A 24,945-nucleotide genomic window follows, 5' to 3' on the forward strand; every position below is an offset into this window, starting at 1 on the left:
TCAATACTGATTATACCAAAAGGTTTCAAAGGGCTGTGTGTCAAAATTCAAACTGGCCATAAACTGTCCAATGGGATGTCTGGTACACTTAATGAAGCAGGTATTTAAAGGCACTAAAATGTTTTCAATTAACATAAACACCTTTTTGTTTAACAGAGAGGAAACATGGTCAACTAGAGAATCAACCAAATGAGCAATGATCATGGAGCAGAACTAATGCCTACCAGTCTGTGCATGTGTGAGAAAGTGTGTGTGTGATGAGGATGAGCTAGTGTGAGCACAAACACACACCCATGTATTAGATGGAACAATGCAGTGTTGTTTGGTAACATTGTTCCTCCCCATTGACTTTCCATTAGCGGTGTTGTTCAACATCTGTTGAGATAAAATCTGTGTGAATGTGTGTGCTCAAGTGCTTGTGTGTATGTGTGTGGTCATCATATGTAGCAGAAGGCCAGCCATGCATCAGGATGTGTAGAAATGTTAACTCCTTAATGATGATGAATATAATTGAATGCTTATATACAGTGCAGAGCATCCCTCTGCACGGAGAGGAGAGGAGAGGAGAGACTTTTATTGAGTTTATAATTGTAAATCCCCTTGAGTTTATTTTAGCAACATTTATCGACTTTATTTGATCAATATAAGGTTACGTTTTTGAACACAAAGTGAAAATCTTTTTGCCTAAAGTCAAAAGTGGGCTAAGATAGGAGTTCTTCTTTGATTTAGTTCCCCACTGATCTTCACTCAAACAGTCTTAATCTTGTGCTACATGCAGGGGCTACATGTTAGCATAAAACACTGCAGAGCTTGAACTGAGGTGAACCAAAGATGATATTCAAATATTCAGAAATCCTCGGGACTCTGGAGAAGCAAGTGAGGATTTACAAGTGCTCCCTTTCAAATACACTTACCCAGTGTAAGCTGTGAGGAGATCATAATAATGAAACCTGTTTGACTCCCAAACGATCACCCTGGTGTCTTTTGTTTTGTTTTGAGTTAGATGCCCATATGTTTCCTTGAGGGATCTGGAAGAACATCCATCTGAACTTAAACAGAGCAGTGTGTGTTTGTGTTTTTTAAGATCTGAATCCCTTTCTACTGCAAAGACTTCTGAGCCTAACCTACACACAGCAAAACAAGGGCAAACTCAAGTTACACTCCTCGTACAACAATGGAGCACTCAATTTGTGGCACCCATGATGTGTGTGTGTGTGTGCGTGTAGCTACATGAAAAGCAATGGGAACTCTCTCAAGGTCAGGCGGCAGATAAATGCTCCCTCTCTTGGTTTCAATGTTTTTTGTATAATGAGGTTTTTTTTTTTTTTTTTTTTGCTAATGAGAGATAATGGGCCTGCCTACAGTCGGGCGCCTTGCCAACACGTGCCACCCTCCCTGCTCACGGCTGGGACTGTGGTAGCTGGAGCTCTGCCAGCTCTGGTACAGTATAACAGTTACAGTAACACACACACACACACACACACACAACACAAACACACAGAAGAACAGACACCCAGTTGTGGCAAACATACTTCTTTTGAAGATTTTTAAACTTTAATGATGCACACAGTTCCACAGTGAGCACACATCTGGAGCGTTCAAAATATAGATCTGCATATTCTTTAAAACATATTTAAAAAAAATCAATTTAAAGTTATTTACTGTACGTAAACTTCTAAATGTTTTTTTGTTGTGTAGAGGCAAAACTATTATAAAGCAATATAACAAAGACAGAGTTGGACAGACAGCTGTAGCACTCACACACACATAAAAAAACACACAAACTCAAAGGATGCACAGAAGCATCTGTGGTCTTCTGGGCAAAGCTGTTCATTTTCTGGAGATAAACACCTCAGCTCCTCAGAAAGGAACTGAGCAGCTGGAGAATTTATGCCAACGCTACTTGAAAGGTCTCCTTTCCACTCGGTCTCTCTCACCCTCTCTCTTTCCCTCAGACACACACACCAAAAATACACATAGACTCTTTACAGTACACACCTCCTCAAACATGCCTCTGCCCTTGATGACACTTTTATCCAAATCATTTCTATATCTGGATTAAGTATGTTTTATCAATGTATAGCCTAGTGTCATGGTATTTTTAAAGCTTACAAGTTATTTTACTTTCTTTGACTTGAGCAGAACTTGAACATAGTCTTTCAATATTCTTCCTTAATACATACATAAATTCTAGTTTGGCAAACCCAGGCACAGTGTGTCTACTGCTTTTTATGATTCTAGCTCACATCGGATGGAGTTAGAAAACACTGTTATTGAAATACAGTATTTACTTTTTTACTGACCAGCAACGACTTGAAGACAGGTGAATGCTGTGGACCATTAAAAAAAACTGACCTCTCATCAGGCGAGTCCACGTGAAAGGTCCTCTCTATGACAGTGGTCCACTGGAGGCAGCGTATAATGAAGGTGTTTGGCTTCGGCCTCTCTGTTTTCATAAGCTGACATTCTGAAAACAGACAGCCAGAGGTTTAGTGTTGCGATTAATGTACAGTAACAACAATGTCTTTACAGTTGAAAGCTCTAATGTGGTTTGGTTTTGCACTGATGAGCTGATATCTTGTGGCTTCATATGAACTGCAATCTTATTAGAATTTTGTAAATCACTGTCTTCTCTTCCCTCAAGTAAATTTTCAATTTGGTTTGAATGCATTGCCGCAAGCCCTCTTACAATACCTTTTTCTGTCCTCTTTTACGTGTCAAAGTAGGAAAAGCACAGATTTATAAAAGATGAAATGCTCAATTCAGGGTCCTTGTATTATGCCTGTTGGTTCAATTTAGGTCTGAAAGTGGCAATTATTGTTATTTTGGAGTGATCTGTCAATTACCTTGATTAGTTGATTAGTAGTTTGTATCTTTAAAATATCAGACAGTTCTGAGAAATGTTGAAAGACCAAGATGACAAAGTTCTTGTTTAGACTACATCGTAAAGATATTTGGTTTATAGCAGCTGAATCTAAGCATCCTGGTTTCTTAAATACATATAGACTGATCTAGACTGATCTCAATAACGTCAAACACTGATGCTTATAATGAAGGTGCTTTCTTGTGCCAAGGGACATTATTTGTTGCAGCACATACGCATCTGGTGAAAATCTGGAGTGACACTTTTCTGTGGAAATGGGAAATACAGTAGGCCGTTATTACACAAATGCATAATACAGTACACAAACGCAGAAAAGTACGCACACAAAGCCAGATGGGGCTGTGAGATGGCTGTGGGAAGGAATGCATCTTCATTGTCCCTCAGCAGTGTCTCTGCTTATGGGGGACAAGAGCTGTTGTAAAAGAACATAATGATCCATCTTCTGACCCCTCATCTTGCCCACTTCTTATTTGTTAAACATAAATCAGCCTCTGTTCTCCTTCTCCTGTTTTCACCTCCCTCCTGTTCTCCTGTTGTCTCCCGCCATTTTCTCCTCACCCTCATCTGTCCTCCACTATGTTCCTCTCCTCTTCCCTCCTCTCGTCCTCGGCCTACACATTCTTCCAATTACTTTCTGTTTAAGAGTGGTACAGCACAGCACGTCACGGCTCAGCCTAAATTTAGACAGGAAGGTTAATGACAACACGGCTTGGGTCGTACTCGCTGCACAGTTTTAATGTAAATTCAAACACTCACACACACACACACATATAACTTTCTACCTGGCTTGTGAACATTGCATGCTGTGCTGCCAGACACAAGGTCATGCTATGGTTGATGTCAAATAAACACTCACATCCACACATGGACACACACATAAACTCACACCCACACACACACACACACACACACACACACACACATGCTAAAGTGATATTGAAGTTTAACTGTTAGCTGAAAATGGGTTGTTTGCCACAGCAGGCAATTGTGAAATCTTTGTGGCAGTTCAGTGAGTGAATGTGAGTTCATGCTTCTGTGTGTGTGTGTGTGTGTGTGTGTGTGTGTGTGTGTGTGTGTGTGTGTGAGTGAGCGAGTGAGTGAGTGAGAGAGAGATAGAGCGACAGGCTTGTATGTATGAGTCCCTCTGCAGGGAACAGGGCTGTACCATCTCTGTTCCATCTGACCACTTCTGCTGTTCATGCACACATAAACACTCACACACACACATAAACAAACACACACACACATAGGAGTATACACACACACACACACATGTAGACACACACGCCACCTGGCCTCCCAGCTTTGGGCAACAGATGTGGCAATGCCAGTGCTGTGCCAAGCAGCCGGGCCGGATGTATGGCCTGGCTTGTCCTCTTCACAAACTATTTTCCTCTCCCCTCTTTTTCCTCATTCCTCCGATCCTGTCTTCATCTCCTCCTCCCTGTCTGTTCAGCACTGATGATCCTCCTCTCCCCCCTCCTTTCTTTTCCCCATATTTCTACGAAAGTCTAACACACAAATCCCTCCATCTCTATGTCTCTTCTGTTTCTCTCCACCCTAATCATCCATCCATCTCTGTCTTCTCTTACGCTATTTCTGTGAAGGGTGGATTCTACCATTGATCATTTAACTGCTTTAGTCCGCATTCTCACTTATTACTAACCCTCATCCCTGCCACCAACAGCCCTCACAACACTATTCTGCAGATATCTTTCACAAAGCTAGTCAACTTAAACTTATAAAAGGGTTAACTTGTACCACCTATGCACTATATTCCTATCTAGCTAATTGATTATAAATCAATGAAATACCCATCACTGATGGCAAGTCAACAACAGGACAACTGATGTGCAGCATTACATCATTAACTCTGAAAACATGCAAGTAAATACGTCGACATCTGCATCAGGCCTTGTGCCAAGTTGTGAACACCAGTTTACCACCAATCAGATTATGTTTAGTAAATTCATATTAATGAACATGTAATAGAGTATACAACTTAACAACATGTATTCGTTTAGTAATTAAGCGACGTATGCTGTATCGTATACTGAATAGTGTTTTTATCTGTCCAGCACAAAGGTGGATGCAGCTGTAACAATATGACATTGTTCTTTTCAATTGTCCTATAATCAAACTAGATCATGTTTACTTTTTCAAATATAAGCAATCATAAGAGTTCAACAATGCCTTAACTATATTGTATAAAATTGATGGTAAGACTATTTAATAAGTGATCAAATTTCCCCTAACCTGGCTTTGTACTTTAAGGCAGATGTTGACAGATTTGCATACTGTATGTGTTCACATTGTTTCTATTGACAGAGTAACAAAATCATAATTTCACTTTGGGTCTTGCAGCCCAAACAGGATTATCATGTCTTGGATAATCAACACCTTGTCACAAAGCTTTATATTACAAAATAATTATTACCTCTTTTATTATTGACATATTTTAATGTCACATCTGAATGTTAGGTCTGAATCTGTAGACTGAGTATATCATATTAAACCCATAAAGAGAATAAAAAACACAATTGAGTTGATTTTGCCTGAAGTGTCATGTTGCTGTTAGCTTTAGCCGGTCAGATTTAATGTCAAAGACCATCCTGTGAGTGGGTTAGAGTCATTATGGGACACTGTTTAAGGCTGAACCATTTTAAACCCAGCAGTTTGAACACCTGGAAAGTTTAACTGCCAATTTGCATTTATGAATGAACAATGAGGGGTGATTGTGGTCGTAATGAGACTGAGATACATTAAAATTAATCTTGTTAACTCATTAGCTGGTTAATTAAACATGTCAATGACGATACAGAGCTTGTTAACCAGGTGCAGACAGATGATATACTGATAAATGGTTAATTAGAGCCTTCAGTGAATTCTGTAAAGCACAGTGATGCTGTGAAGTCTGATGAATGACAAGGTGCTTTGACACATCCTGACACAGCTGATGCAATAAAACTGTTGTGCCATTTAACTGTGACTCCCTGTGATGAAGGCACGTGAACATTTTAGTAAGTACTTTACAAGACAGAAGTGTTTTGAAACAGCACTAAATAAATCACCAAGAGATCAAAGGCTAATATATCTTTATCAACTGAAGATATGGGTTCAAATCTCTGCTCAAGTATCCTAAAGAAGAACAACAGGACTGAAACCACTGAAAAATGTTTTCCTCCCAACAGATATGCTCCCTGCAGGGGTTAAATACAGCAGGTGTTCCAGTACTATCATCATCACTATTATTGATGACACACCATAGAAGTGTGCAGAGTACATTTGTGCCGTGTATACCAAAAATAGGCAGGTACTTGCTTGTCCCTGAACTACATAATAATGATCAAGATAAAACCTAATGAATCACCATTAAGGGCACCAGCTAACTAAAATCTGCTGCCAAGATTGGGAACTATAACCAGACATGAGTGGACTTTCCAACTTAACATTGTGGTTCTGTACACATACATTGATGCAGATACAGATACAGGAGGATTAGGGGTAGTTGATTTTGATATATGTATGGCAGGTGACATACTTGCTACAGAGAAGTTATTTAGGGGGTAGGGCAGGTCTGCGTCCTGAGGTTTCTCTTTGTAGCCGATGAAAGAGCCGTCTGTCTTCAGCAGGAAGTAACGTGGCCGCCAGTTCTTTATGTATTCACCTGAAAATAAGATGGACACAAAGACAGGGAGGCAAATGTAAGTCAAATGTGTTTATTCAACAGAAAATGGTGATTTTAAGGGAACACCGCAAAAAGTGTTAATGGTGATTATGATGATGATATAATATTAATACATATCAGTAATGATGATGATATTAATAACAGATTTTATTCCCTTGACAGATGATAAGTCTGCCTGCTCAACTCTCATCTATCCAAAGTGAATCACACACATGTTGTACACAATCTAGTATACATAGACACACACACACACACACACATACACACAGCAGCTCTATGACTCCCATAATGCTTGCCAGATTCAGATCGGATTATCATGTAAAAAATGACAAAAACATGTTTACCACACAACAACCAAACTGTCTCTGCCAGAAACATCATCTGGCTGATACATGGGCAGGTGTCGAGGTGATGACCTTTCTAGCTAACACACACAAGCGCACATATACACATGAACACTTGTGCACAAACCGATGGTCGCCAGGAAAGGAATAAGATGGAAGGAGGGATGCGATATGATGAGAGCAGATGACATGAGATGAGATAAGATTACACATACAAAATGACACGTCTTAGACCGCAGTGAAAAAATAACATCTGCTGAGCAGCTGGTGGCAGAGTATTACCCAACTGGCTGGCACAGACTGGCACAAAGGTGGCACCACAGCTTTATCAGATGACCCGCTGCAGGATTACATGAGTGTCAAACATTTCCACACCACAGAGGCAGATAACACCTACTGGAAACAGTAGATGTGCACACGGATTACAGTATACGCGTGTGTTGGTTCACACTTAGTAGGAAAGAACAATGAGTACCAATATTGGGATGAAACTGCACACATGCACAAAGGTGCTAAAGCAATACTGAGACGCACGACTCTGCTGAAAGAAAGTGACAATCTCAACACTTACAAAGCCTGTGTAAACATTTCACTTTCTCTTTCGACTGAAATAAGCACAGAAGGGCACAAATGTTCCTTACATCTCAACCTCTTTTAATCAACCGGTAATTCCTTGACATGCACTCAGACATATACACACATTGGCACCTTGTGAAGACTGAAAAACAAAAATGCAAATATGCACACACACACACACACACACACACACACACACACACACACACACACACACACACACACACCTTTCCACACAGTGCTCGGTAACAGCTCTGATCACCTTTCTTAGGCTATTTCGCTAGGAGATGAGGCTAGGCTGCGTGTGTTATGTGTGTGTGTTCTATTTATGACATCCATTTAAAGCGGAAATGACAGCAGGCCGTGCTCGTTAACACGTCGCAGAAAAACACCTGCTCCGCCGAAGGGACCGTGCGACTGCGGGGCCTGCCGGTACCTCTTGGTGGTGCTGGTAGTAGAGGTGTGTGTGTCTGTGATGTGTGGTGATTGGGGGTAGCAGCTGATTTGAACCACCACACAGGAACAGAGGGAGACACAGATAGACAGAAAAGAAAAAGCTGTTGGGTTCCGGTGCTTCACAAGGATTGCCAGATCACACCTTTCCTCTATCAGTCTCTATTTTCCTCTTTCTCACAAATCCACCCACTCTACCCTCCACTCCCGTTTCTTCTTCTGTTCTCTCAGAAACAAAGCATCTTCTTTGGAGGACTCGATACTGATAAACAGAGTGCTGTGAGAGGGACTGGATGGGAGGGGTGGGAGTAGGGAAGGGGGGGAGGCATAAGAGGAAGAGGAAGGAACACATTTCTGAAAAATAAAAAGCCCAAAAAATGAAAATGTTAAGATGAAAGGAATTATGATGAAACAGTGTGCATTTAAAACGAGAAAATAGGTTTGCATGCTACTGTAGTAGTTCAACATCTTTGGTGTGATTTTGGGGTTTTTCCTGTCTTTCAGAGAATTAATTTTAACAAATTACAAACTCTACAAAACCTCAAACCAAAGGTGTGAAGGAGAGTTTAAAGACACGTTGTGTAAGGCAGTATTCAGTTGTTCATTGCTTGTAAAATATTTGATCTGCTTTGTAAGCACATAAACATTTTGTTGCTTTGATTTATTTGTTTTGCTCCTTTTCTCTTTTTTTTTTTTTTTTTTTTTTACTTCATATGTCCATTATTAATGTCATTATTTCTTGATTTTGTACCCATGTGTCAAACAGAGAGGAAGGAGTTCATTGGAGGGGGAAAAGAAGATGAATGTATGTATCTCCATTAATGAAAATAGAAATGTTTGATCATTAACAAATCTACTGATAATAAATTCAGTTTTTATACACAGCAGAGGACAGACACAATATATTTAAATCTGTATGGTGAAAGACAATAATAACTATATAAAACGTGGATTATAGTAAGGGTTTGCAAATATTGTGACAAAACTCTCGAGACTTAACTTCTCAAAATTGTTTCAGGCAGTAGTTTGAGGTGTTGGTGAACTTGATTTCAGTATTGTACAGCTGTTCCTGTAATTGTGTTTAGTATCTGTAAGAACCATCTCAGGACAACCTTTTTACCTTCACAGTGGACGGGAGGAGGAGATGTATTGACTGACAAAATGGATGAGCATAAACAGAAAGTTAAACTGATAAAACTATTATAAACTGGCAGTGATGACTGGCTTGCTGGTCCAAGTCCAGTCATTTCTCTGAGTCAGTTTCTAGATGAAGTGTCCAACCAATGGAAGCCTGTGGTTGGCCACTTCACCGCTCAGCTGTCCAGTACAACTGAAAACATTTAAGCAATCCTTCTGGCCAGGCGAGACAGTGTGTATATGTGTGAGTGTCTGTGTTTGTGTGAGTGTGTGTAGACGTCCACTGGGGGGCGGGGGAGGGGGCAGCCAGGGGTGGCACAGACGGAGAGAGGAGATGGACAGTTGTCCACACATGGCGTTCCAAACAAACACAGGCATGCGCACAGACACACATGCACGCACACACCCCAGCACAATTCAGTTTCAACTGTTCCAATCCTCCGAATGATCCAATGGTGTTCTGTCAAGCTATCCCGTCTTGGCCCTGCCTGTAATGAGTCCAGCGAGCTCTCCCACTCTGGACAGCTTGTCTGGGGAGCCACATGTCTCTAGTTTGGACTGCTGGAGAGAACAGAACAGCCGGTCTCCTTCCCACACCATCTCTCTCGGACTACTCACTTCAGTTTCATTTAGTTCTCTGCACAACTTTACTTTTCCCTTAAGGCCAATTAGTAAAAACTACACTACACAGCCCTTAAGACAACAGGAGTCTGTTGTTTCTTGTTAGAACGACGGGATATCAGAAGAACATGACAACGAGGGTGATCTGAAAGATGTAACAAAAAGAAGGCATTTAGGTGGATAACATAATATGTTTTGAAGTGTATTTAACATCTGTGCCGAATGTGTAAAAAACACAGATTTCTAAAGAGTTTCTTTTAGTTTAAAATAGTAAACATTTAAGGACACACCTAAAGTATTGCCTTTGTCAAATGTTTGCCTAAAAATGGGTCTATTAAAAGCAAAAACCCAAGTTAAGGTGGCAAAATCTTCCAAGTCTCTACCCCTCATGACCTTGTTATGTGCTTTTTATGTATAGGCAACAAATTCAGGACTGAGAAGAAAACTAGACTTCCTTTAAAAGTTATTTTGAAATCTTCTAGAAGTCATAAATCTTGCTGGCACATCCTCCAGTTGCAGCTTGTGGATTAAGCAGTTAGAGACAGAGATGAATCAGCTGTGACTGTGTCCGTTCCAAGCTTTCTGATTGGACAATTACAACAACACACCGACTAACTGCCACTCAATTAGCAGACTGATTAACCATTCATTTCAGGACAGAGGGGGAAAAGGTAGAGAATGAGAGAGAGGAATGCGGAGAGGATAAATGAGATAGGTACAAATAGTAAGGCTGAACCTCAGCCGGGAGAAGAGAAATGAGACGCACTTGCACAAACTTTACTTTCTCTCTCCATCTCTCTGTCTGACACATGCTCCTTTAGGATCATAGCACACCTCTACTCCTCTGTTTTGCAGGGAAGCCACATTTCAGCACAGAGCAAGACTGACAAAAGGAAGGAAGGAAAAACCTTAATGAAAATTTAAAAGATAACTCCATAACTATGTGAGCTCACCAGCCATTTGTTAATCAACCCAAACAGGGATTTAATTTAATGCTTTGGCCAAGGCTGGAGCTGATATGCAGATGGCGCAGGGACGGGGCTGTGTGACTGGCACTCTGGGAGCTGGAGGGGAGGCGGAGGGGGAGGATGTGTAGGAGGGGAAAGAGGATGAAGAGGGTGGAAGGGAGGTTCTTCTTCATTCCTGCACATACACAGCAGCTCACCGACAGTGAGTGGAATGTGTCGCCTGGCCACCTAACAAACATGTATGCTCTAAAATACACATACACACATTCAGTGTTCAATAGAGTAACAGAGACAGATTGGCTCACATGGAACAAAATAAAAAACAAGTTTATAAAAGTTTGCTGAGGGAAGTACAACATGCTTTGGCACTGAAAAGCATAGATCATTTGATAAACAGCAAAGGTTTTGATCACAGATAAACCAAGTACGTCATTTAAAATCTAAAAAATGCCAAACATTTTTCTTGATGCTGTCTCTTGATGTAACAATATGTCTCTGTTTTTAATCATCATAACTTGATTTGAGCTTCCAGTAGGTCAAATAGGAACTATGGCAACGTCACCTTGGGCTCGTAGAGCTCGTAGTAGGCAATTCTTAATTGTTCTCTGACATATTAAACAGATTGCTCTGTTGTAATAATAATCTTATACTGCCAGCGTGTCGTAAAAAACTTTTTCAACTATTTTACTTGTACCGCATAGCTTTATTTAAGTGAACGTGAAGTTATAACTACGGAAATAAATGTTATAAGTCTTTATAGACAAAGTCCAATGACATGCAGATTACTAATGCACAGCAGTACAGAGTAGCACTAAGAACAACAGCAGACTACAGTCAGCTTAACTGACTGGCTGTTTGAGCTCATCTCATTGTAAACAAAGGTCATTGCACATCCAGACACAACAGTCAGATAAGTGTTTTGTGTGTTTGTGTAAGTGAGCATTAGCTGCTAAAATTTGAGTAAAAGCAGTAATGCATAGAGAGGAGACAGAAAGATTAACTAAACATCACACATCAGGAAAGTAATCAAAGGAAATGAAGAGATGGGGGAGGTGAGTGTGTGCAGCAGAGGGGACAATAGGGGCTAAGAAAGTCCGAAGTAGTGTAGTAAAGCTTGAGGAAAAATCTGTCTCAGAGTCTGTCCATGACAATGCAGGCCAGCAGTGACTCTTACAGGTTATGAACAATGTTTAAAAAAACAAATAAGGGAAAAACCTATTCACCAATTTTTTTAGTTTGCAGTCTATTTTGTTGGATGGTTTATTCGCATGACACGTATTTATAAGGATACGTTTTTGTGCATAACCCCGACCCCAGCAGTTCTAACTCCAGTCTTCTCAGACATCTTAAGGCGAATCCTGGCTCTACCAAGCCAATCCAATTACAGTGAATTAGTCTCATTAGCACATCGGGACTGGACTGTTGTTACTTTTGGTGTGTGTATGTGTGGCTGTGGGTGCTTAAAATACCACTGACTGACGACATAACAGAGTTCCTGTTTGTGCTACCTGCAAAAGTTCACTCTGCCTTTTCTGGCACTTGTGAAATGGTCATGAAAGACTTAAACCAGGGGTATAAAGAAAATTCAGTGTTGAGAAAGAAAAACACCAAAGAGTTCAATTTAGTCCAATGGCTGTATTTAACAGTTTAGTGCTGGAGTAATTTTGCATGGCCTTGGCTGTGGAAGGAGACTTTTAGAAGCAGCCGAAAAGAAAGAGAGAGGATACTAGAGAAAATGAAAAGAAGAACACGAACGAGAGAGTGAGTGGAGGCCTCGGCGTGGCTATGGCAGTGACAGAGACTTGGGACAGGGCAGGGCAACCAGGCAGCCAGATTGAGTGGAAACCCATGGGAGTGTGGCCATCCCTTGGGGGCTACTCAAGAGATTTTGTCCAGCCAGCTGCACACACACGCACACATGCATGCATGCACACACGCACGCGCATACACACACACACATACACACACACACACACACACACACACACACACACACACACACACACACACACAGCCCTGGTGCCCCTCTGCTCCAGCTGGTATAGTAAAGGAATGTGCACATACAGAAAATGCATTTATATATGTTCCTTGTTTTTATGCTCTGTTGTGAAATGTAAAATAATTCACACTATAACCCCTCTATTCTGCTTTATTTTTGTAAACTCTTGTAATTTGTCAATTGCACTTAATCTAAATCCACTCCACTCCTGTAGTACCACTACAGTCCAGTAGATGGTGGTGGCTCCCTGGAGCAAGGTAGCACTGCTGTGACAGAGCTGGACAGTGAGACAGTGACTGACAGACACAACAGCTAAGACGCCACTCATCCTAATCCCTTTAAAAACACAATACAGGATTGGTGGTGTGGGTGTGTGTATGCATTATTTATATGTATACGTATCTATGTGTGTAGATATACAAGAACATGAAGGATCTCTCTCTCTCTCTCTCTCTCTCTCTCTCTCTCTGTATATATACTGTATATATTTACACACACAGGTGTCTGTTTGGGAGGAGACAGGGTCCATTGCTTCCTAAACCACACTAGGATTAGTGCAGTGTTAGCATGTTAGAATCTTTGCTGGAGGGCTGCTGATCACCACCACCTGTGCAAGACAGGAGGCTGTGGCTACCCAGCCACCCCCAGCCACATACACTTACATATGTAAACATATATGTGTAGTAGGTGGGTGAAGGTTACTAAACTACAGCAGCTTCAATTTTACTGTTTTCTGTCAGATAAGTACAATTATTTATTCCATTTTTTCCAACTTATTTTGAAGGCCACAGTCCAGCACGTTATGTGTGTGACATCACCAAGTGACGGGAGACTTGGCCAAGTACAAGAACATATTTACTGCATAGCACATCAGGCATAAACATAAGGAAGTACAGTGTGAAAATAAAGTCATATAGAAAAAAACAAAAGTAATGATCTTGTGGAAGCTGGTTAGGTCCATCTAACTACATTATGCCTCAAAGAACAAAATGGACACTGTGAGATTTATGCCTCGACTACTTCAGATTATTTTTTTTACGCTATATGAGACTGCTGCACTTTGGGAATTCAGGTCAAAACAAATCACAGCAGCCAACTCCACTGATGTAAATATTCTGGTAGAAATAGAGTATCATTTGTTTAGTTTCATTACATGTTTAACATAATGATTACTTTTGAAACAATGCCAGAGAAGCAAATCTCTACAGATGCACTGTTAACTCAACAGCAATTAACCTCATGCACACTTCATGCAAATTGAGGCCCTGTTTAATAACCAAATATTAAGCCATTTCATTGTATTTCAAAAGAAAAGAAGAAGATATTTAACAACAGAGTGTAAAATAAGACCCAAGGATATTATTCAAAGATTGAAATGTATGTGTCTGCCCTGCTTGAAGCTTTCCTGCTCTGTGCTCTGCTGTTCTGAGGCATCTCTTGTGAGGAAGGACTATTAGTAGCAGGAGACACACCTGGGCCCCGTATGGCCCCGTGTACAGTGCACAGGGCTGGGTCATGTCCAGTTTGTTAAGAACTCACTGTTCTCGTTTTCTTGATGGATTCTGTTTTAGGGTTTGCCAAGGTAAGAGCATCATTTTTATCAAACCGTTGAAGCGTATTTCCAATATGTATATCATTTCTTAATTTAAAGTGGCTATATGTAACTTTCAATAATACTGCGTTTGTAGGGATACCACATTAGGTTGGTGCAGTCCATGTTAGGTGAACTGCACCAGTAACCTGTTGCTCGCTCTCCCTCGCGTGCTCGTCATACGAGCTCGTACGTACACAAACGAGCATCATTATCAGCCTCGAAACAATGGATATTTACCGGCAGAATGTTTACAGAGGAGGTAAGTGGTCATACACATGTGAAAGTCTGATAAGGAGTCTGTGTGTCTGTATTCATTCTCCATCCTACAAACGACAGTCTCTGCAGGCACTGGCTGAGAGCAGGAGTGTGTGATGAGTTTGTCCGACTTTGAGAGCTCCTAGGGCGGATAGAAGTGTGTGGAAGGCGGCCTCTGGCTATAACGGGAGTGTGTGATGAGTTTGTACTGTTGATCTCTGTAAGCGGAGCGGAGTGAGGAGGACGTTGAGAAAGTGCATAAAATGTCACTTCCTTGAGCTTTCAAAATACGACCCAGGGAAACATTTTGTAAAGGCAACACAGATAGACAGTTAACATCTACAGTTAACCATTCGCTTATTAATGGGCGATGAAAAATGATTTATACATGTAAAAAGTTACATATAGCCCCTTTAACTGTTTGTTTAAATTACATAAAAACACCAACATGTCATCTCTAAAAAACTAAGAATTCAGCAGAATGGCCGAGTAATAATGAAAGTTTGGTGTGACGATGCTTAGTAAGATACAAGACTTACATTCCAATATATTGTAAAAATGTAAACTAGCAGTCATTTTGCAATGAATCTTAGTAAGAAAATTCACCTTATGCAATAAGAACAAGGGGGCTCTGTACGGGGGGTCTTGCATTCATACCGGTAGCAGTGCCTGTAAGACACATACCATGGCCCTACTTTTTGCATAGTCTGAGCAAAGGAACTCAATTTTCCCATTTTGTTTCTGAGAATTCATACAGTTTCACAAACCATAAAACCCTTTATATTAAGCTCCTGTGAGGGACTGTTATTCGATCTACATGACCCTTACACATAAAGCGGTACATCTTAATTCTTAGCTGATTAGGGTCTGTACAGGCGTAGTGCTTTCTTAAGAAAAGTCTAATTTTCAGTCACTTTTGATCTTTCTGGTAGAAAACGTAAAATTCTATTCTGCTGCACATCAACCTGGTGGCAGAGCTAAAAGCATTGACTTTACAACTAGTAACTATATACAACTACAGTCAGTGTCTTCGTTAATGGTCTCCTTTCAAATTTTAGTTTCTACAGAGGTATAAATCTCAATTGCAGTTTTTTTTTCATAACCAGCTAAAATCTCCTCACACAAGCTTTAAGTCTATACATATTTTCTGATATATCTTATGTGTTTATTAATATTTAATTCAAGTAACTATTACAATTTGTGAGATTTTGTGATGAAATAAACTAGCAAGAACTACCTGACATTTCATTGACTTCTTTTTTCATTCAGTCGCTGTCTATATTCAGATTTTTCATTCATAATGACACAGACGAGTTGGTCTCTTAGAGAACGCTCATTTAAGTCCCTTATTCATATTCAAATTGTTTTTATGTCCTTCACCTCATTGGATGTAAAACCATCCAATCAAAGGAAGAGAGTAAGGCAGCTGGACCAATCAGTCAATTAGAATAGCTGTTGATCAGAACAAGAAGGGAAGGGCCAGGAGAAAACACAGCTGTCTAACTGTTGCCTAACAGACAGGCAACAAGGAGTATATGCATGCGTGATAGTGTGTATGTGTGTGCGTGTGTGAGGGGGAACTTAACCATTTCAGCCCTGTCCAGTTGAGCAGTAGTAAACAGGTGCAAAGCTTTGTACATTAATGTGTATGTGTGTGTTAGTCATTATTATTCCAGAGTGGTTGGCTCTGTATTATTAATTCAGATATGCTGGGCGGCAGCTGGCGTTATGGTGTGTGGTTGTTTGTGTGTGTGCGGACAACAGAAGACTGCCCTGATCCTTTGTTAACCCCCCTCCACACACACACACACACACACACACACACACACACACACACACACACACACACACACACACACACACACACACACACACACACACACACACACACACACACACCAGAGAAGCATTGTGCTGCACAGTTTTTCCCCTGCCTTTAAACTTGTATACATACAAACGCTCAGACACAATACTACACACGACATACACACAAACACTCAAGCACCTAACCCAGCAGGCAAGAGTAAACAATTAAGTACGATAGCACAACTACTGTCAAGTGCATCCCCGCCCCTACCACCCTCCTATACACACACACACACACACACACACACACACACACACACACACACACACACACACACACACACACACACACACACACACACACACACACACACACACACACACACACACACACACACACACACACACACACACACACACACACACACACACACACACACACACACACACACACACACACACACACACACACACACACACACACGTCCAGCCGTGCCTCATTCTAAAGGTTGCATTGGTGCACTGAAGGGCCGACAGTAAGTACTCTCCAAACTCACTAACTGCTGCTCCCTGCTCCCTGCTCTCCCCTCTGTCCTGTCTGCCTTTCTGTCTCTCAACCTGGACAAGTGTTTGCCCATCTGTCCATCCAGCTGCATTCACAAAAGGCATGCTTGAAGTGATAAATTCAAACGCTATATAATATACTACTAAGCTTATGCTGAACGCATGCACAAACTCCTGAAAACCTCCTGAAGTTTTCAAGGTGAGCAGCATGTGCAAACGCAAACAGTGTCAGGGTAACCTATGGAGCCCAAGGTGACATATACATATATATATATATATATATATATATATATAAATAAATGTATATATTTCTAAATGCATGCAGGCTTTCTATTTTTGGTCTGTTTTTATAAATAGCACACGTGACATCTTTATTAAAATTAACCTGTTTTATACATCTTAATTATTTAAAGAAATCAAACATATAATATGACATATTCCCACGGTGGCCATGTCACAAGTCCAAAAGCTGTTGTTGTGTTTTACTGTTGCAGGTGTAAATCATATTAACCTCGCAAATCTGAGCAACTGTATTTCAAAGCTTCCCAATTGATGAGAAAGTACAAAGCAATTGACACTGAAAATCCAGAGACACAATGGGCCATTTTATAAGTTAAAAAAAAAAAAATTTTAATTTGATAAACCATTAGCGTTAACATACAACCACTTTCAGGTTAAGAGTAAGGAGTTTATTAATTCTAGATACTGATGCTGATTTAAAGCAAATTATCTTAAATCCGGAAGATGTAAGGGGCCACCTGCCAGAAATTTCCAGGAGTGGATGTGTGAAAACAGCTTATGTGAACAAGTGTGATCAAAATCAACAAGTATTGCATCCAGATACGACTGATACCTATAGTCGTACTCATCTTCATGAACTACTGTCCTGTTGTCAAATTTACTGATTTATATATATGTGAAATCTGCAATAATTTTGGTTCTCTCTGAACTTGCCTGTCTAGCCCTGGCCATTTCCCAGGTCTATTCAAACTCATGATATTGTGTAGAAACACTCAAACCACGAAGCAATATAAGAATATGGCAGATGTTCATCCTTTTGTTCTTCTCCATTCTCCCTCTCCAACTCTTCCCATATAGCAGCCTGCCATTGAACCTCGCGTTCCTGCCTCTGTGCTACAAGACATCTGCACCTCACTCACTGTTTCTTTCTTTGTCTTTCCTCTCATCTTTCCTGTCTCCACACAAGCATGCACAGATAGAAGTCTTTTATTGATGACAGATGGCAAGTCAACAATTGTACACCATCAGACTCTCAAAACATACACACACACAACACACTTGCACACACACAAACATCACCTCCTTATCCTCCTGTCCCTTTTGTGCCCAATCCCCTGTCAGATGTCTTGGTTCGTTTCTTCAGCTGAGTGTATGCAATTGTGTTGTGTGTGTGTGTGTGTGTGTGTGTGTGTGTGTCCTTCTTTACCTTGCTATTAAGCCCCAATTTAATGAGAACTTGGTTAGGTACAGGCCCCAGCCAGTGGACCATATGGGGGACATTTAGCCCCCTCAGATCGTTGAGCCAAGCCTCACTGACATGATTACCACTGCAGTCCGCTGCTCTACACTCGTGTCAGATTGGGGATGGGGAATGTTGTCATGAACAGCTAATTAGTAACTGGAGATTGGCAACTAGAGACAGAGGGGGCTGAGGAGGGTTGGAAAATTTCTGTCACAGTTTGGTCTCTTCTTATTTTTTTGACAGATAATGTAAAACATGTAAACATAAAAGAAAACATCCATGCCAAACTGCATCATGCTTGTACACACACATAGCATTGTTATACAGTGAGTTTATGGATGGTTAAAGACAGATACACATTTGTCCACGCCTTCCTCTGTTGGATCATTTGCTGTGTGTGTACTCTTCACTCTGTAGTTACAGTAACCCTCAGTGAATGTATGCATTTATTCACGGCTCACATTTGCAGTGTGTCTGTGTGGCACGACAGGCTGAAGCTAGTGGCTTAGTTAATCCTGTAAAAGACAGATTACAGGTGGGAAGTTATAAATAGACTAATTGTCCCTTTAACCTGGCCACTTGACAACGGCATGTAGCTCAACCATTAAGTCCAGTATAATAGTAGTAAAGCAAAACTAGAAGAAGCGGCACATATTTACTGTTTATAGTCTCAAAAAACAACCAGCTGTTTTAACAGGTTGTCACGGATTTAAAAAAATAAAAGTTCACTGTATCTTTACTTCATATCTGGGTGCTAGAGAAATGGCAACTTCAACATCCTCATCACTATTTATTACTTGTAGTTACAGCAACAACTATACGTTTTGCAGTTGGGAAAGCAATATAATTGCTGTAATAGCACTATACTTAAGCAAACATAATAACATGTAAGGTTACATTAATTCCATACACGTATTAATTCTTCAGGAGTGAAATATTACCCACAGAAGCTTTTTTCAAAAACATATTTAACTGCCTTTTTACACAGACCCGCGGGTCGGGTAGATATTTCACGACACTGTCCTCGGGCCGGGCCCTTGATCATGCATGTTTGTTTGAGCCGAGCGGACCGAACCAAGAAACGGAGAGTGTGGAGAGAGAGAAATACATACACACAAGTTCAACACAGGGAAACGGTCACATGTAGCAGCTGATAGGGGACGTGTTCCCAAAAGCAGCAGGTTCGGCAAAAGGGAAGCAGTTCTTATCAGCAAAGTATCAGACAGAGAAAGGCAGAAGCCAGGTCGGAACCAGGCGGAGGGTCGGAAAGACAGACGCTGTGCAGACAGTCCAAAACTCTTCAAGTCCAAAACCGAACACAACACTCTGAAACAGTTTGTCTAAGTTTAGAGCAATCGAAGCTTCTGATTGTTGTCACAAACAGCCAATAACTGATACCTGCATGAAAGCAGATGGGTTGAGAGTGAACAGATCAAAGACAAAGCAGCGTTTGAGATGGAGAAACCTTACACAATTCAACTTGTTTCTGTGGCAAAGTCCACAAAAGAAATAAAGTATATTTCAAAAGACTGTAATTCCTATTTGTAGAACGGGTCTCCATAGCACCCCTTAAACGCTGCCTTCTTTTCCCTGAGACTCTGAACAGGGATTTAGCAGTATTTATCAGGAAACACTATGTTCTAATTTTTCAATCGATCTGCGGCTCATGTGCGGCCCGAACCATGGGGGGTGGTCATAACGGATCACTGATCAAGCGTGATAGAAATTGTCATTTGTTTTAGAACATATGAGCTTGGATAGTCTGCCTCTATTTAACACACAACTAAACTAATTAACAATGGTTGGTGGATTCCCAAATCTCTGCTCACCTTTGCTTAATAATCAAGCAGGTAAGCACTGTAAACATGAGTTGTTGGCTCTGGTTTACATTACTGATCACCAAGCACTATCTGCCTGCAGCAGCCTTGAACAGCTGCCGCCTTCATGCTCTCCACATCATCTTCTGTTACAGAGGCAGCTCTCTGAAACTGATTCTGTTCTATACGTCAAGCAATACAGAGCTTTGTGCTACAGTAGCAGAGTGAAGAGAAGAAAGGACATCAATGATGTAACTGATGTTTCAGTGCACACAATTGTTCTCCAGATGCCATTGGAAACCAGATGTAGCCCACTATCGACCATGGAAGGCATGATAGCCCCCGCTCAAAACCATTGTTCATGTACAAAAAAAAACGAGAATAACTCTGGCTACACTAACTCTTGCTGTTATTTGTTTGCCTGCTCCTGCACAAGTCAAGTCAAGTCACATTTATTTATAAAGCACATTTAAAAACAGCAATAGCTGACCAAAGTGTTGTACAATGCATTAAAGAAACAACATACAGGAGTTCACAACATCCACAAGAAAGAGAGAAATATATATATATATACATACATATACATAAATAAAGAAAATATATATACAAGAATAAAGAAAAATAAAGAAAGCAACAAAATAAAGAAAGCAACAAAGGGAACTTGAAAGAAACGGTCTATTCAGGACCAGAGGACTCAATTGCTAACATGTAAAAATATGTCTTGAAACAGGACTTAACAGAGTAAAAAGGCCAAAAAGAACAGCTTTGGTTTTTGACTCATTTAATTGGAGGAAGTTATGGGCTATCCAGTCTTTTATGTCTTCAATGCATTGTGTAAGAGAGGTGAGTTCTGCAAGATTGTTTGGTTTGACCTGTAGATAAAGCTGAGTGTCATCTGCATAGAAGTGGTATGACGGGTTGTGCTTCTGGATAATTTGACCCGATGGGGGCATGTATACAGAGAAAAGTAAAGGGCCTAGGATGGATCCCTGTGGTATCCCAGATTGGGAGGATTTGGTGTTGATTAAGTTTACAGAGAAGGTTCTGTTTTTCAGATAAGGTTGAAAACCAAGTCAGGGCTGTGATTTGGTTTAGCTCACTAGCAGGAACCAGGTGTTTTCTTCAGCTTGGTGGTGGGCACCAGCAGCGACGGAGCTGGACCAGGGGATTGTGGTGTCAAAATCCACCGGGACCGGGCTACCAGTCTTTTCACAAACCACCGAACTGGAAGAGCTCAGGAGAGCTAGCTTTTTAGCCTGAGTATAAGCTACCTCCCAAAAATCCCAGACAAGTTTGTCTCTCTGTTTGACTTGAGCCTCGAGGCGTGAGATATTGTTTTTCAACTTTATGACGGTAAGATTGCAAGATTTGAGGCACACCGCCATACCTGTAGTAGGATCAGTCCATAAAACAGCATAAAGTCAACATCAGATTACTAAAATCCTTTGATCTGCTGACAGATAGGAATGTAACTAGACAGCACAGGTGCAGATTTTCTGTGAAATGCGATTAAAAAAAGGAATAAAAACCTTAGTTAATAGTCAATGTCTGGCGGACCTGCTACCGGGTACGACACAATGGCATGCATGCGTGTATCATGTTTTACAAAATGAAAAGGGTTCAACAAGTTAGATAACAAAATAACGAATCATACAATCAGCATCACAGGGCTCAACATTATAACTGGCCCGCTGGCCCGGATGAATGATTGATAGAGTCCGGGCCAGCTGATTGCACGTTCAGCTGGCCCGCTCCGGCCAGTTAAAATACTGCCTGAAAAACAACATACTGCCTGAAAGAAAAAAACAGACTTTCTCTGATAAAAAACACGTTTGGTAAAATGGTTTTAAAACCATCAGATCCCAACAAAAGCTGGGCTAAAATCTGCATTCAAAGGGAAAAAATCATCGGAAGAGTCGAGAGTGACAGCAGGGCATGAAGAAAACTGAAGGGAGAAATGTTTCAGTCACAGTGACAGACAGCTGGAGGAGCTGGAACACGCTGCAGCTTAATTTCCCCTTAAAGTTAAAGACTAGATCCTGGTAAAGAAAAAAGTTATTCACGAAGCATCTTAGCCCTTAAGAGAGCTCCTAAAGTAAAGACCTAAGGATGAAGAGTTTCTCACAGAAGAAAGAAGGAGAGAAAGATGATCATAACAATTCCAGCTCTATCACAGCCTCATATTAATATCAATCAGATTAAGTAGACTCTTACAGTTACCAGCATGGTGAATAAACATGAGGACATAAATATAAGAAAATACAAAATATTTTTACAATTACAGCTCAATTAATTAAATAAAAGTTGTAATTTACTTTTGCATCAGAATGGTTCAAGAGTAGCCTAAATTGGTGACTGTTATTCTTCGAATCAAAAGTAATGTTCCTTGGCCAGCGGTTACAATGGTCGGGCCAGTGATCTTTGAAAACCAGTGGCCCGGAGGGTAAATTTAGCTTAATGTCAACCCCTGCATCACATAATAAATATCTGCCAAAATGTAAGACTGAGCAATTTCTATTCAAGAGATTCTAATTTTCAGCTATTACTGGAATATAATTAATTATGTCACCTTTGGTATTTACCTGGTTGTCAACTGATGCCTGTTGTAAGTCTGAAGAAATAAGTTTTTATTTCACTATAATAAAGTGCATCATACTAGAGGAAAAAACAGTTTGGAACAGGCCTTTGTACAACTTAAAGTAGCAATTCCCAGTACACTGCCTTTTTTTTAGTTCGTAGCTTTTGGAAACAACCATTTATTTTATTTTATTTCTCTTACAGAAAATACTGTAGTTGATGTGCATCCAAGTGCTTACACACAGGGATCCCTTCTGACAGCCAACACTGTTAACCACTAGGCACTAATCTGTTGGCCTAAATCAGCAAAACCAACCCCCACTCTAACCTGCCTCCTCTAATCAGCCCAAAGCCTTGTCCAACCAGCCCACAATACCTCAAGATGTTAGACTACACACTACCCCCTGGTCTGATCTGTATATCAACACCTTACACAAAGAAATACGTTTCAGCTTTTACTCAAATTTCTTTGTAAAGTAATGACAGCCACTGAGTATCTGAAAACCGGAAATAAACAAAGAATTGTATATTATTATTATTCTTATATCATTATTTCTGGTTATCAATTATTGACTACAAATGCCTTAATCATACAATGAAATTCTAAAATTGTATTATATACAGTACAGTATTTTAAAATTATAGGTAATAATGGGGGGCGGCAGTAGCTCAGTCTGTAGGGACTTGGGGTTGGCAATCGGAGGGTCGCCGGGCCAAGTCTGGAAATTGGTCTGGTAGCTGGAGAGGTGCCAGTCCACTTCCTGAGCACTGCCGAGGTGCCCTTGAGCAAGGTACCGAACGCCAAAAACTGCTCTGGAGCGCTCGCTGTGGGCAGCCCTCTCACTCTGAGACCTCTCCAATAATGCATGTCCATAGGATCCTGTCTGTGCATGTGTGTGTATTTCGGCCTGTGTGTGTTCATGTTCATTAGACAGAGTGTAAAAATTGAATTTCCCCTCGCAGGATTAATAAAGGATAAATTTATTGTTATTGTTAAATTATTATTATTATATTGATAACTAGAAAGCAGTGAATAAGCAAATGAAGGCGAACACGATAAACCTGTGATTTTTAGGCTTTCAAAGAAGTACAGCCCTACAGTAGGGGTGTGCATCTTACTTTACAAGACAATCAGATGTAAACTCAATACATAGGTTTAAAATTTGATTTACGGATGATTTAATATAAGATAAGATTATTATTGATCCATAATTTGGGGAGATTTTGTTCTTGTTTTTTGTTTTGCTCAAAAAAAAACAGGAATATAATCAGCAAAAATGGCAAAGAATGCTAGTTATATACACTATGTACACTTTCACTTGTGGAAAGACAGTTATTATTAAAAACACACACAGCATGTAGCATTATTGATTGTGATGAACATATGATACAGAGTCACTTGGTGGTGGTGCTGTTAAACAGTGTGACTGCAGATGGGATGAACGACCTGCGGTAGTGCTCTTTCTGTGGATGTCTGTGGAGTCTGCTGCTGAAGGAGCTGCTCAGAGCCCCCACAGTGTCATTCAGGGGTGAGAGGGGTTGTCCATGATGGATGCTTTTCTAACATCCCCTCTCACCCACCTCCTCTACCGAGTCCAGAGGACAGTCTAAGACAGAACTGGCCCTGCTGACCAGTTTGTTTAGTCTCTTCCTGTCTCTCGCTGTGCTCCCTCCTCCCCAGCAGACTACTGCATTGGAAAGTGCAGACGCAACCACAGTGTCATAAAATGTTCGTAACAGAGTCCTGCACACTCCAAAGGACCTCAGTCGCCTCAGCAGGTGCAGTCGACTTTGGCCCTTCTTGTAAACGACATCAGTGATGGGTGACCAGTCCCGTTTATTGTTGAGTTGAACACCCAGGTTTTTGTACGTCTCCACCATCTCATTGTCCAAGCCCTGGATGTTCACCGGTGCAGTCTGGGGTGTCTGTCTGCGGAAGTCAATCACCATCTCCTTTGTCTTGCTGGCGTTGAGCTGAAGGTGGTTGAGCTCACTCCAGTTGACAGAATCCATGATGACCTGCCTGTACTTCTGTTCGTTCTCCTTAAACACACATCCCACAATGGCTGTGTCATCGGAGAACTTCTGCAGGTGGCAGCTCCCAGAGTTGTAACTGAAGTCAGAGGTGTACGGGATGAAGAGAAAGGGGGAGAGCACTGTCCCCTGTGGGGCCCCCTGT

At 40.9% G+C, this 24,945-nt stretch overlaps 1 protein-coding gene across 7 annotated transcripts in view; it reads right to left on the minus strand.

The window, feature by feature from the left end:
- Positions 1-24,945, minus strand: part of akt3a (v-akt murine thymoma viral oncogene homolog 3a) — a 59,803-nt gene that overhangs the window by 20,540 nt on the left and 14,318 nt on the right. For all 7 annotated transcript variants that reach the window (XR_010667006.1, XR_010667004.1, XR_010667007.1 and 4 more), the window contains 2 exons: positions 6,426-6,551; positions 2,356-2,467 (listed from right to left, as the gene is read on the minus strand). Coding sequence is in view for 3 of the 7 variants with exons in the window: in XM_065959302.1 (XP_065815374.1) it covers positions 2,356-2,467; positions 6,426-6,551 (238 nt within the window). In the remaining 4 variants the exon portion in view is untranslated. The remainder of the gene's footprint in view (positions 1-2,355; positions 2,468-6,425; positions 6,552-24,945) is intronic.

Source organism: Labrus bergylta, chromosome 10 (genome assembly GCF_963930695.1).
Source record: "Labrus bergylta chromosome 10, fLabBer1.1, whole genome shotgun sequence".
NCBI classification, from domain to species: Eukaryota; Metazoa; Chordata; class Actinopteri; order Labriformes; family Labridae; genus Labrus; species Labrus bergylta.